Raw genomic sequence first — 15,513 nt, forward strand, 5'->3', positions numbered from 1 at the left:
GACAGAGGGAGAAAACACGACCTGTGCAGTGTATAGAGGCCAATCGGCGCATTGGAAAGACCAACGAGGTAACCTGCCCATCGGGGAGCAGGAAGGGAGCGAGATAATCAACGGGAAATGGTCACTATCACAAAGGTTGTCGTGTGGCGAGCAGTGTAATGAAGGGAGGAGAGAGGGAAAAGAAAGATCAATGGCAGAAAAGGTACCATGACCGGCACTGAAATGAGTAGGGGAGCCATCATTAAGAAGGCACAAGTCGTGGTCTGCAATAAACTGGTCTATGAGAAGACCTCGTCTAGATGGAAAGCCACTTCCTCACAAGGGATGATGAGCATTAAAATCCCCAAGGAGGAGGAAGGGAGGAGGAAGTTGCTGAAGAAGGGCAGTTAAGGCAGCAGGTGTAAGAGTCTTGTCAGGAGGGAGATAAAGATTGCAAACTGTGACCGCAGAGTCTAGGTGGACCCTAACAGCAACCGCTTCCAATATAGTTTGAAGAGGAATCCACTTGCTAGCAATGTCTGTACGGACCAACGTACAAACGCCACCAGAAGCCCGCAGGGGTCCGACCCGATTTCGACAGAAAACACGGAACCCTCAAATGGTCGGTGAGTGAGCATCAGTAACATGAGATTCCTGGAGAACCCCACAAGCTGCACAGTAAGACGAAAGAAGGGATTTCAATTCCGGAAAGTGACGATAGTATCCATTACAATTCCCTTGGAGAACCACAGAACAATGATTTAAATGGGGGTTGAACACGCTAAAGCCAGTCATACCGCCGGGTCCCCACCCGTCACCAACAAGGAGGGGGTGACATCCATGAACGACAGGTCAGAATCCAGTTGTGAAGTCGAGGATGGGACCTCCGGTGACAGCACAGGCTCTTTGTCCTGGGTCTTGTGTTTCTTCTTCCTTTCAGGCTGAGATCGCGGAGGGCTGTGTGGAGATAGAGAAGATCCAACGGAGAGCAGCGCGCTTCGTTACAGGATCATTTGGTAATCGCGAAAGCGTTACGGAGATGATAGATAAACTCCAGTGGAAGACTCTGAAGGAGAAACGCTCAGTAGCTCGGTACGGGCTTTTGTTAAAGTTTCGGGAACATACCTCCACCGAAGAGTCAAGCAGTATGTTGCTCCCTCCCACGTATATCTCGCGAAGAGACCATGAGGATAAAATCAGAGAGATTAGAGCCCACACAGAAGCATACTCACAATCTTCCTTTCCACGAACAATACGAGACTGGAATAGAAGGGAGAACCGATAGAGGTACTCAGGGTACCCTTGGCCACACACCGTCAGGTGGCTTGCGGAGTATGGATGTAGATGGAGCCAGCTGCAGCAAGATCAGGAACAGAAAGAGACCGGGCGACCTGGGGGCCGACAGACCGCAGTCGTCGCGCGGCAGCAGACCTTTGGCCTGGAAGGTGCCGGGAAGGGGCATCCAGGAAGAGGCGGCCTTGACCGGCAGGTGCCGAAGGAGTGGGACACTTCTCCGGCTGGGGAGGGGGAGCAGCGCCCAGAGGAGAAGGTGTGGGAGCAGCAGGGGAGGGGGGGGAGGAGAGGGGTCCGGGATGGGGGTAAGGAAGGGGGAGGAAGGGGTGAAGATGTAACCAAGGCGTAACTAGATGTCATGGACACAGGGTGAAGACGTGTATATTTCTTACGGGCCTCTGTGTAGGTTGAACGATCGAGGGACTTATACTCCTGTATCTTCTTTTCCTTCTTATATACTGGGCAATCTGGTGAACGTGGAGAATGACTGCCATGACAATTTACACACGCAGGAGGGGGAACACATGGACTCCCCTCATGGAGTGGACGTCCAGTCACCACAGAGAGGGGCCTGTGAACAGCGGGAAGACATGTGGCCAAAACGCAAGCTCTTAAGACACCTCATAGGAGGTGGGATGTACGGCTTCACATCACATCGATAAACCATAATCTTAACTTTCTCAGGGAGGGTATCCCCTTCAAAGGCCAGGATAAAGGCACCAGCAGCAATGCGATTGTCTTTTGGACCCTTCTGAATATGCCGAACAAAGTGAACACCCCGCCATCCGAGATTGTCCCGAAGTTCCTCATCAGTTTGAAGGATGAGGTTCCTGTGAAAAATCACACCTTGAACCATATTTAGAGACTGGTGGGGGGTAGTGGACACAGGAATTGTGCCAAGATCGGTACAGGCACGAAGGGCCGCAGATTGAGCAGCTGAAGCAGTTTTGATCAGCAACGAACCCGACCGCATATTGCTCAGGGAGTCCACTTCGCCAAACTTGTCTTCAATGTGTTCCACAAAGAATAAAGGGTTGGTATTGATGAAAGTATCTCCATCAACCTGGTGCAAACTAGATAACGGGGGAAAGGTTTCGCCCCTAGCCGATGGGCCTGACCCTCTTCCCAGGGGGTAGCCATGGAAGGGAAGGCCAAAGGGGCAAGAGAAGCAGCACTTGAAGAATCAGTTCCACGCAGAGAGACGGCCGCAGAAGAACGGCCAGAGTACTGGACCCGTATGTGTTTCATTTGGATAGCATCTGCCCTGATACCACCCACTCCGATCAGGGGCTCTCCTCACGGGCGCCACCCAGCCACAGCAAGGCCCGTCTGGCACGGCGGCCATTGCCGGGAGTTCCGATGCTCCAGGATGACGAGCAACCACTCTGAGGTATGCATGAGGAGGTCACAGCTCAGGTATCAGAAGTGTGATCCCTGTGTGTTTAGGGGGCTCAACCAAAAAGGTACATAGCAACCCCACCACACGGGCTGGCTACCGTGCTGGCTATGCACCCTAGCATCAGACAACAACGTGAAAGAAAAGGTGGAATGTACTAGGAGGGCGCACGTCTGAGACACTGGGTAAGGTGCTCTTCTCCAAATGGCTCACACTACGGAGGAGAAATTTTGTAATGGAGGTCAAACCCCAGAGAGGGACCAGGGAATGCCAAAAGGAGGAGATGATTACGCAACAAAGCCGAATTGCAAAACCAACAGAACCAGGAGGATAGCGGGGGCCAACATAAGCAAGGACACCAAGAGGGAGAGGAGAAGGCGAGGGGAAAGGAGCAAGGAGGGGAAAGGATGGGAAAGGGAAGGAAATGCAGCCCTGAAGAGAAAGAAGGCTGCAATAGCTTGGTGCCCTGTGCTCGCCACGCATGTATCCACAAAAGAGTTGTGGACCCCCTGGGGGGTATTGACGATGTTGCAGATGGTGAGCTCCGCCTTAATCTCAGAAGCAAGACTGCCAGTCTTTACCATTTCCGCTAGCCGCCCGAAACCAGACAGAATCTGCTCCGTTCCAAAGCAATACACGTCACTGGTACGGGCATGAGCCACCACCTGCAGTTGGCTGCACCCTGTACTCTTCATGGCATCCGGAAGCACCCTTTCCAAATTTGGAATGACTCCCCCCGGAATGCACATTGAGTGCACACACTGGCTTCCTTCCCCTCCTTGGCAGCCATGTTCCTAACGGGCCCCATTATGCGCTTAACGTTGGAGCTCCCAACTACCAGCCAACTCACCCTCTGTGAATGCCCAGACCTTTGGAGCCGAGAAGCTTCCTCTGGAACAGGGTGCATGACTGCATCCGGCTCAGAGACATTGTCAGCCACAGATAGTGCCCAAAACCTGTTTGTCAAATGAACCGGGGAGGCCCTACGATCGGCCCCTCGGAAAGTTTTTCACTGCCTGCCCGACTTTGGAATGATCTCCCATTCGACCACAGGTGAGGGGTCAACCTCAGTGCAGGCAGTACCCGGAGTGGTCACAGAAGTGGACTGATCGGAGAACACGTGGGACGTGCTCGACATCCCTCGCATCCCCGTGTTCAATCCCCCCCCCCAGTGACGCCCTTCGGCAGCAGCCTCAAGCTGTGAGACAGAAGCCAAAGCAGCCTGAAGCTGTGAGCGAAAGGTCGCCAACTCAGCTCGCATCTGTACACAACAATCACAGTTCCTACCCATTACTGCAGTCGCTCCTGTTCGAAGATTGTAAAAATATGAAACAAGCGAACAGTGTACTCGCCATATTAGTAGCAGAAACTAGCGGTGCGCTCTCACTGACGGTCTAACCGACATAATAATAATAATTTTGGCATTCTTTATATACATCTCTAAATGAATGTGTCTATCTGATACATATAGGTTTCATTTGCACTTTTCTGTGCATTACAATTTTAAGGTTAACCACACACACTGCTCCTCCATGTTTTCTAATATTACATATCCACTCCTCCAATTAGTCACTGTCTTTTCATATCTCTGTGAATCATACAAAGAACCTCCTTTATGGTCAATCTACAATCCATTTGCCCAGCTACATTTCACACTCACTTCCATTTCATTTTCATTAAGTTATATCATCATCTTCCACTCCAGTCTGTTTCCTGATCCATCTGCTTGTTTTCCTATCTCTTCAAATAATTTCCAACAAGCGTATTTCCACTATTCACTCAGCAACTAGCAGAGGTACAATCTACCATGTTTTCAGAAGTATCTTCACTCAAAATTATGTCTGCATAAATTTAAAAATAACATCAAAACACAATTCCTCAGTTAGTGTAAAGCACTTACAGCCAGGAGCAACATCTGGAAGCAAGCCATCTGATGATGTCCCAACAGAATTGACTACTGCCCCTAGAGGAGGTTCTGCTGAGCTCTGTTCTTCTTTTCTTCGACCCGAAACCTGTGGACAAAACCAATGATTATTGTGTTTGGAATAAAACCCACAATAAGTTGTATGATTCTTTGAAACAACAGCTTGAGACTGATCCAGATTTTCTGTAAAAAATGTTGTCAAGTCAAATCAAACATCTAAACAATGCTGATTTGCTTTTTGGATGCCAAAGGCGTAGTTCATTCAGACTTTGTTCCCTCAGGTCAGACAGTCAATCAAACTTTTTATTCGGAAGTTTGAAGACGATTGTGCAATAGTGTTTGTTACAAAAGACGCAATTTGTGGCAGACAGGACAACAACACGCATGCACACACAGCCATCTATGTTAGACAGTTTTGGATAAAAATGACACGGTTCTGATACCCCACGCATCTTACTTGCCTGACCTGGCTCCATGTGACATTTTCTTATCCCCACGTGTGAAAAGGGGCATGAAAGGATGCTGATTTGACAACATTGAAGAAGTCAAGGAAAAAAACAAGGGAAGATATGTCAGCCATTTCCAAAGATAGCTACAAAAAATGTTCTTAAGAGTGGAAGCACCAGTGGGGGATGTGTGTTAATTGTAATGGAGAGTATTTTGAAAGGGATAAGGTTGTGTTATTTGAAAACAGATAGCTTTTCAAAATAATTCTGGTATTTCAAACTGAAAGTTTGTGTCACGCCACAGACAGTGTATTATTGCTACTTCTGGTTTTGCTGAGGCGATAGGTATGAAATTTTCTTTGATCGCTGACAGTGCTTTTCAGGGGATGGTAATAGTTGTTGCTTGACACGAGCACAAGTGTTGTAGTCGTAGTCTGCAAGTTGAGTCAAAGCAGTGGCCTAGTCGGCACTGTTAGGCCGTTATTTGCATCTCAGTAGGTTACCACATAAGTTTCAGTGCAAACCCCGTAGGTAACATATAATGGCATGTGGAATGTGGCTTAGCTGTGTGTAGTTAAAAGTGTTCATAATTCCTGAATATCTGTAATAAAACATACTGTTCGTAATCTCTTAACAATCGTAGTTTTCAGTCAATTCAGTCATCATCTGCTTCCCTGAATGATCAGCACTTGCAATCACTTAATTAATAAATTCATGGAGAAAAAGAGAACCAGAAATCACCATAATATAACAGCATAGATATGTTATAAACTTTGTTATGTTCCAAAATATTATACAATCTTACCTTGCTCAAATGACTCCTGGTAGGTGGATTGTTTGAATAATAAGACGCATGGATGGTAGTTTTTACCAACTGATGAACTTCCCTGTCTAAAAGCTTGTCCATTATTCTGGAAATCTTGTTTGGATCATCCTTGTAATGGACCAGAAGTGCAATTGCAAGGTCACCTCTGAAACAAAGTCAGCTTTTAGTCATCTTTTCAGAGCACAACTACAAAAAAAAAAAAAAAGGGATTGAAAGACATATTTTGGAGCTATCCAATAGTCACTGCAAGAGAGCTGTTCTCTCTCTCTGTCTGAAGCATCCACTGTATTAAGAAAAGGATAGTTGCCACTCATCATGCAGCTGAGCTGCTGAGTTGCAAATAGGCACAAAGAAAAGTCATCATGCGTGACCCCCCCCCCCCCCCCCCCACACACACACACGCACAAGCGCGCGCGCACGCTAGACCATAGTCTCTAGCTGCCAGGACCAGACTGTGAGTAGCAGCGCATGATGGGAGAAGCAAACTGGGTGTTGAAGGTAAGGAGGACGCTGGGGCACAGAGGGGGAGGGTTAGCAGGATAGGAGTGGGGGCACTGAAGTGCTGCTTGTTGGGGCATATAGGGACAAGGTGGGGGAGAAGGCAGGGCAGATAGGTGCAGACAGGATGTTAGATGGAGGGTAGGAGGGCGAGAGATGGTTAGCAGAAAAGGAGAGAAGTAAAAACACTGTCAGTGCATTGGTGGAATAGAGGGCATTTTAATGTTGGAATGGGAGCAGCAAAGGGGAGGGTAGGTAAAGGACAATGACTAACAAAGGTTGAGCCCAGGAGCGTTATGGGAACGTATGGTATCTATATTGTAGCGAGAGTTTCCAACAGCACAATTCAGAAAAGCTGGTGTTGGTGGGAAGGGTCCAGACAGCACAGGCTGTGAAGCAGTCATTGAAATGAAGAATGTTGCGTCAGGCAGTGTGCTCAGAAACTGGGTGGTCCAACCGTTTCTTGGTCACAGTTCATCAGTGGCCACACAAGTGAACAGACAAACTATTGTTGTCTGATTCTGCCAGACAGCTTTTCTTCCACCCTGTAACCCAGGGCTGTTTTCCTTTGTTACTACTTTTTAATGCATTTCTGTACTCAGTGTCCATCCTTGTTTTTGTTCTTTCCTGCGTTGCATTTGTCACCTTCCAGATCGCACTGCACGCCCTACTTAACAGCCACACTATATCAACCGACACCTGCATGATCGCGCTGATCATTCATGCAGCATCTCATGCCCTACATTACTCCCACTGATATCATTACTCCTGGACCTTCAAACAGGTCATTCTTCCCACATCACTATTTTGTATTTTGTGTGTTGTTTTCAGTATCTTCCTGTGCCACAAGAACTTTTATCTCATCCTACCAAATGCCCCCCCCCCCCCACTCACCTCTCCTCCCCCACACACACACTACTACTCCTCTCTATCCAGTTCGCACAAACTAACTTCACCTAATCTAGTCATATCTGTCATTTCCCTTCTTCAGACTTATTCACCCAAAGACCTGCAACCCACATTACAATCTTTTACTTATTTTTTCTTCAATCTCATAGTGCTTTCATGTCAATTTCAGTTGGTTTTTGGCTTTCAATATTGGGATTTCATCTTGTTTCCCCCTATTTCATATGTTTCACCATTTTCGTGGTTTTCCACAGGTTTTGGTAAATTTTGCAATTTTTTTTTCAGACACATTTCCATGTTACTTATGTAGTTTTAGGCGTTTTTTCCTCCACCATGAATCCTTGTTCCTTTTATCCACATCAATATAGAACAATTTTCTCATCCCTAGTCAGAACCCAGTCCCACATACTGTTCCCGCTGTTGTTGCTTGGCTCATGGAATCCTCCTAAATGGCCTTGCCATCAAATTACCCATCTCCAGCTGCAACCCCTCCTTCCGCAATGACCTCTGTCTATTCAGATTCTGCCAGTCCTTAACCCTCACCAACATACTCCTTCAAAACCATCAATCAGGGCCAACCTCTTTCCAATATCTCCTCTCCATATGTAAAATTCTTCTGCTATGCAATCCCAAACTCTTGGATCCTATATCACACTTTGAAATTCTTACCTTCCAAGAACTAGAGCAGCATGCACAAGCCTTCCACCCCATTCACTTCCTATTCCCACCTTGGACTACCATTATCCACCATCTCTACTATTACCTCCAAACCTACCCCACATTCCCTCATATCTGACAAGCCCTACTACATTTACCCTACCTTCACAAATTCACTCCGACCACCATACAGAATCCAGAATCTACACTGACCCAAAACACAGTCATGAACCTTTCCTCCAAAAGACTTAGTCTCACAGAAATATCAGTCCTTTCCAAAGGCATTGCCTTTTCCTCACTCCCAAATTCAGTCATTCAGGACTTGTTAAAGATGTTCTCCCAATCACTACAGTGGAAACACTTTTCTACCACCAACCCTACTAATCACACTCAACCGAAGACCAATGATGAACCCTGCCTGACTCTGTCCACTGCTCCATCCAATCTTGATCCAGTACCACTGCCACCAAAATCTGAACATTGTGTCACCATCATTCCCTAAATCCTTCAACATACAAGCTAATCTTATGTCCACAGAAAGCACCGCAATCCACCACCTAAAAACTGATATCCGTCCCTCATAATCCTACCTGCTGCTCCACCACTGTTGGTTTGAGCCGCACAGATTACCCGGCAGAAGGACTCCACCAGCTGTCAGATTCATCTACCTGCAAACACTGCCACAGTGACCAAATTCCGGGAATCCAGAAGGATCTCCAGTCCCTCCTCAAATCCTTAGGCCCACCCACAACCTCTCTCCAGAGTCCACCTCTCCCCCCACCCCTAAAACGCCCCGCACTCTTACCTTGTACATGCTTCCTAAAATCCAAAAACCCAACCACCTAGGACCATTGTGGCCAGTTACTGTACCCCCACTGACAGCATCTCTGCTCTCGTACACCAACACTATTACCCACAATCTACCCTTCTATAACCTCCGACAATAAAGTTCAGTGAATAGTCCTGTGACATTAACATAGATAAACTATGAACTACAGTTACCTTACTGTCCTCCCATAACTATGCACCGCTGAGCTCAACGATACAAATCCTGGAAACTTTGCACGAAGTTTGGCTTTGGGATGGTGTTCAAAAGCTGTGTCATGTTTCGTTGGATGTCAGGAATATCGTCAAATCTCTTTCCTCTCAAAGCATGTCTGAATCGGGGGAATAGGAAGAAGTCTGGAGGATTGAGATCCGGTGAGTATTGTGGATGTTCAAGTTGCACCACCCCTTTTTTGCCAGGTTTTGCTTGATAATATTGGTATTGGCAGTGTGTGGGTGAGCATTGTCATGAACAAAAAACCAGGAACCTCGTTGTACATACTGGGGTAATACGCTGCGTAGATGTCGCATGAAATGGGTCAAAATTTCAACATACCTTGTAGCATTTCATGTCGTTCCCTCAAGCAGAAATTCCTTGTGAATAATGTCTTGACAATCGAAAACTGTGATGAGCATCATTTTGATGCGTGATTTTTCGGCTCTGACTTTTTTCTGATGAGGTGATGTCGGAGAGCACTACTCCAAGCTTTGCCATTTCGTTTCAGGGTTGTACTGGAGACGCCAGGTTTCATACGATTCAAGAAATTGGGTGTTGCATCCACCGTTTCGACAAAATCCTGTGAAGCCTCTAAACATGCCTGCTTCCGATCAGCGGTCAAGTGATGTGCACAAGATGTGAACACGTTCTCCTCTTCCCTAATTCCTGGGTAAGGATTTGTTGCACAGATTCACAGTTCATCTGCAGTTCATCCACTATCATGCGCACAGTTAGTCAATGGTCGTTCATGATTAATGTCCTCACTTTCTCAATGTTCTCATCACACTGATGGTGGTCACCGGTCATCCACTATGGGGATTGTAAAAACACTTTCCTGGCCTCCTCTACAATGGGCAAACCATTCGTACACACACATCATGGACAGTGATCAATCCCCATAAGCACATACCAGCATTGCATGTGTTTCTTTCGGTGTCTTGCCAAGCTTAAAACAAAACTTTAAACTGATCATTTGCTTGTTCATTGTCCTGTTCTCAGTCCAGAACCAATGCATTAAACAAGTACTTTGTCCAACAGGTCTAACACAGCACACACACGATGCTCAACTGAACTATGCTGGGGTCAAATTGTCAACACCGGCCGCTACGCAAGTGCACCCTTGTGTGTCACCAGTGTTGCCTGATTGACTGTACTGACTTCATTCACCGAACTTTATTGTCAGAGGTTGTATATAAAAGATATCAACCATTCCCTCTACTGACTCTCCACAGCTCCTGTTCCTTTACCACATGGTGCCCTGCTCATCACTACTGTTGCCACCTCCCTTTAAACTAACATCCCCAAGGCCCATATACTTTCCACTATTAACACCACCATTCCCAACACACAATAGATTCCAAACCTACAACCTCCTTCCTAGTCCATTTGACCAACTATATCCCCACCTACAGTTACTTCTCCTTTGAAAGCATCACCTACAAACAAATCCAGGGCATGGTAATGGGAACCTGTGTGGCACCTCCTATGCCAACCTATTCAGGGGGCATCCTATGCCAACAAATTCATGAGCAATCTAGAGGATTCCTCTCCACACAGAATCCCACACCACTCCCCTAGTTCAGATTTATTACTGACATATTTGTGATCTAGACTGAGAACGTGGACACCCTATCCATATTCTTCCAGAACGTCAACGGCATTTGCTTCACATGGTTCTCCTCAATCCAACAGCCACTTCCTAGATGTTGATCTTCACCTCCAAGACTGCCACATCAGTATCTCTGTCCCTATAAAACCTGCAAACCACTGGCAATACCACCACTTCGACAGCTGCTGCCACCCATTTCATACCAAGAAGTCCCTTCCATACAAACTAGCCACACGTGGCCGTCACATCTGTAGTGATGAGCAGTCCTTCCCAAAATATACCAAGGGCCTCATTGAAGCCTTCACAGACCGTAATTACCCTCCCAACCCTGTACTGAGAGAGATCTCCCATGCCGTGTCCCTCCAGTCACCCACCATCTCCCAAAATCCTACTAGCCGGCCATAGAGGAGCATTCCCTTCTGACTCAGTACCACCCAGAACTGGAGCAACTGAATCACATTCTCCAGCAGAGTTTCAACTACCTCTCTCATCATGCCCTGAAATGAGAAATGTCCTAGCCACTATCCTTCCCACTCCTCCCACAGTGGAAGTCCACCATCTACTCAACCTACACCTTATCCTTGTCCATCCCTACACAACCCCTGCTACACATCCTTTGGCTCATGGATCATATTCCCTGTCCCATGCGTTTTCCCACCACTACCTACAACAGTCTGGTCATTAGCATCACCTATACCAACAAAGGCAGGGCTATCTGTGAAACGAGTCATGTGACATACAAACTAGCTGCAACCAATGTGCTGCATTCTACATGGGTATGACAACCAACAAGGTGGTGGCCAAGAAACAGCCTGGACTACCCAGTTACTTGTCAAGCTGCCCAACAGGACGTCCTTCATTTCAATGACTTCTTCACAGCCTGTGACACCTGGATCTTTCTCACTGACACCAGCTTTTCTGAACTGTGCAGGTGGGAACTCTCCTTACAATATACCCTACGTTCCTGTAACCCTCCTGGTCTCAACCTTCATTATTCATTGTCCTTTACCAATCACTCTCTTCCCTGTTCCCATTCCAGCACCCTCTATTCCACCAACACATGCCATGGTGTTTTTACTTCTGTCCTTCCCCGTTTCCTCCCCCCCCCCCCCCCCCCCCTCACCCCTCCATCCCCCTGCCCTCCGTCTAACCTTCTGATTGCACCTAGCTGCCCTACCCTTTCCCACCTTGCCCTATATGCTCCCACAAGCAGCACTTTACTGTCCCCTGTCTCTACCTTGCTATCCTTTCCCCTCCCCACTCCAGCCTCCTCCATACCTCCACCACCCTGTTTGCTTCTCCCATCATGTGCTACTGCTCGCAGTCTGGCCTCAGCAGCCAGAAACTGTGGTGCACACGTGTGTGTGTGTGTGTGTGTGTGTGTGTGTGTGTGTGTGTGTGTGTGTGAGAGAGAGAGAGAGAGAGAGAGGGGGGGGGGGATGTTTGCATGCATGTTCTTTTTCTATACTGATAAAAGCCTGTGTGGCCAAAAGCTTTGTCTGACAGTCTTTTTGTTGTAATAATATTATGAGAATGAAAGTTCCTACTCACCATATAGCAGAGATGCTGAGTTGCAGATAGGCACAACAAAAAGACTCTCACAATTACATCTTTCAGCCATTAAGGCCTTCGCCAACAACAGAGAGACATATGCACATGCGTGCGGGTCTACACACACACACACACACACACACACACATTCTCTCTCTCTCTCTCTCTCTCTCTCTCTCTCTCTCTCTCTCTCTCTCTCTCTCTCCAGATTTTACTATGACACAAATCTGCAGCTCGTCCATGAGAAGGCTACTGGACAATCCACTGAAATCATTGGGCCGTTTTTTAAGATAACCACAGCCAGCAAGTGAGTGTCAATTCGTAGCAGTATACAGCCATAATTAATAGTTTTTTTTTCATCCCACAGCTGTAGGGACATTGCTGGCTAAATGTTATATCATTTCAGTAAGATGAAGCTACAGCTTGTTATTTAATGACTACACAGAGGCAACACTTTCCACATCAATTACTCTCACAATTCGGTGATGTATCCCTATGGTGAGATTGCCTGATCTGACAGTTCCCGACTTTCTTCTGTGTGGGATCATCTCAAGAAATAAGTTTTTTCACAGTGACTACAAAATAATGAGTTGAAAGCACAATCTGGGAAGAGAGAGGGAGACCATGCCTCATAAATGACTGAGATTTTAATGACGAGCTTCCATGAACATCTTCACCAATGCATCTTCAAAGCCATTTTATGTGATGTACTTTTCAAGAAATAAACTAACGTTTGACTGTCCACTAATGGCTATGCATGTTTGAAGAAGAGTTTCTGTAAGTTATACGGATGTAGATGTATGATGGGCCTTCCGGTGGGCCACCTGGTAGTTTGTTAAAGTACGAAACAAGTGATACACTGTTGTTGTGTCACCTCATGTGCCTTTCATTCAGCACAGTTTTTGAAAATTACACTAGGTTGTGCTAAAGTTTGAAAACCAACCATAGTTACAACACACACACTAAAAGAATGGACTCTGTTGACAACAAAGATCATTTCATTGCCAGATATAGTTTTGTCAGTAAATTGCTGAAGTGATAGAGAAATGTATTTTTCTGTATGCTCAAAATACCTGGGGAAAATAGTTTTCTATTGTACAGAGAGTGCCAATATAACAAGGAAAATATAAAGTGTTTACACCTCCAACGCAGAAAAATAATCCTAGATTTATTTCTCAGCGAAGTTCACAGCAACATGCCATGAAAAATTGGTTGTGAATCATCTAAAGCTACTTAATGGCTACGCAGCATGAAACAACACTGCCTTCCCTGACAAAAAGCAGACCACCAAATGCTATGTAGTGATCATATTATGAGGGTGTAAAAACTACAGCAAAACCCCATTGTTACGTTCCCGCATATTATGCTCTCTCACTTTTTACATTCATTTTTGTCCGTCCCAAAAGAAGTCTTACTCTCTCAATAAAATGCCTTCCCATCATTAACAACGCCGTGTCATATTTCCCATATCTTAAGTTTTCTTTAGTGTTATCATGACCTTTAACATTAATTTTCACACAATTTCTGAAAAAAGTGCATCATATTTCTGCTCAAAGTCAGCCTTGGAACAACACAGGAAACACAGACTACACGCAAAGTTATTGATCATGTAACATAGTGTTAGCGCACTAAGCAAGATTTTCATTATCAGCTTGTTGGATCACGGCCGCCTGTATTATATATTCACAGTGCTTGAAAGGGTGGGAAAGGCACTGCCTTAATAATAATAATCATGATCTGACAATAGTGATTTAAGTATCAACCTTCCTTCTGCTCATTGTGTTGCATTACAAGAGCTTTAATTTAATTTAACAGTCATTTATACAAATAAACATTGCTTTTGAAGGTGGCAGTCTCTCTAATGGGCTTTCATGAACTGTTGTCACTCTTGACATGAAATACACAAATCCATACTAGGTGTGCAGTTTTAGGTAGGTATGACCTGAGGTCAGACAGAAACATTCCTCCTCAAGATGCTCCATAACATGAAAATTTCCACCCTCTTTCTTACCCAGGACATCCATGAGCCAAGTGACCACCTTGTTGGCAACAAGCTATAGATGTTGTGCCTATTGTTCTCTGTTTACAAAGACAGCCAACTTTAGTGTTTTAACCAATATTGTGTTACAAGTTTTATTTAGGATAAATTTATAATGATTAGCTCACATTAGAACATCTCATATTACAACATCAATACCTTCTTGATGCGAGTTCATGAAAGAGTAGAGAGAATTGCTGTTAGAAAGAAACAAAGACAAATATTTCAGACTTTTTTTTTTAATAGGATAAGTTTAAATTGTTTTAATTTCCTATTCTGAACAACATAAAGAGAGTGTCAGTATGAGTAACTTATTCATTTTCAACTGTTGTGTTTCCAGTGCTTTCCTGTATTTTACACTTTCCTGCTTTTTATGCTTTTATGGGCTAATCTGCTGAAAAGTGTAAAAAGGGGGTTTTAGTTTATTTTACAGCAACACCTTCACACAATATCCATAATTATCCGACTGGGGCTGTGATATATAATACTTTGCAAAAATATAAACAATACAGAACCTTGAGTAAAACTGATTTTCTTTCACTAAAAATGCAAGAAACCATAGGCGTTAAAAGCATGCTAAAGTAGCTATGAATAATTTCAGGTACTTGGAGTAAAACAAAAGGATCATGAGAGTTAAGGATCTTTTTCATCTGCGTAAGATATGACATATGGAGAAGACTATATCACAAGTGGCTCTATCTAGTAATTCCTAGAAGCCTTTTTGTAACAATCTTAGACTTTGGTCCAGATAACAGTGTTCTAGTATGACATCTCCTGACTGATATGTCAATGCATTTCTCCCATTGCCTGTACATGGATAGGGTGTATTTGACTGTTTACTGGAAATTATCTCAAATGATTGATTACGTTATTTTATGCTCCTAACATAACATTTTTCCTCTTGAATTTCAGTATTCTTTTGTAAAAAAGAAAAATGAAATTCAAATAATTTGAAAACCCACTGAAACACTAAATTCAAGTCATGTGATACCCGTGATGTCACTGGCTGGTCCTACTGTCATAATGCTAATTCACAGCAATATCTTGTTTCGCAATTTACATTTCGGGAAATGTTTCACAAATGGTGTGCAGTGTCATATTGTACAAATACATCTATAAAAACTCCTGAAAAGTTGTTTCAGAGTTTTCCACAGAATGAGAAGATGCATAAAATGTTTTTGCACTGTACCAGCAAATTGCCACCACGTTGACGCACAAGTTCACTAACTTAATCAAAAATATGTTGCACTGCGAAGTTAACATTAACCTACATCTGAGATATGCTTTCCCGCTGTTACAACAAAGAATAGTGTCATTCAATGAAATTAAATTTCTAGCAAAAATTTTA

At 44.8% G+C, this 15,513-nt stretch overlaps 1 protein-coding gene across 1 annotated transcript in view; it reads right to left on the reverse strand.

The window, feature by feature from the left end:
- The window catches only part of LOC124776007 (zinc finger SWIM domain-containing protein 8 homolog), a 511,151-nt gene that overhangs the window by 72,514 nt on the left and 423,124 nt on the right, over positions 1-15,513 (reverse strand). The window contains exons 14-15 of the mRNA XM_047250851.1: positions 5,844-6,009; positions 4,569-4,680 (exon numbers count right to left, since the gene is read on the reverse strand). Of these exons, the coding sequence (XP_047106807.1) occupies positions 4,569-4,680; positions 5,844-6,009 (278 nt within the window). The remainder of the gene's footprint in view (positions 1-4,568; positions 4,681-5,843; positions 6,010-15,513) is intronic.

The sequence above is a fragment of the Schistocerca piceifrons genome, chromosome 1 (assembly GCF_021461385.2).
Source record: "Schistocerca piceifrons isolate TAMUIC-IGC-003096 chromosome 1, iqSchPice1.1, whole genome shotgun sequence".
Lineage (NCBI taxonomy): Eukaryota > Metazoa > Arthropoda > Insecta > Orthoptera > Acrididae > Schistocerca > Schistocerca piceifrons.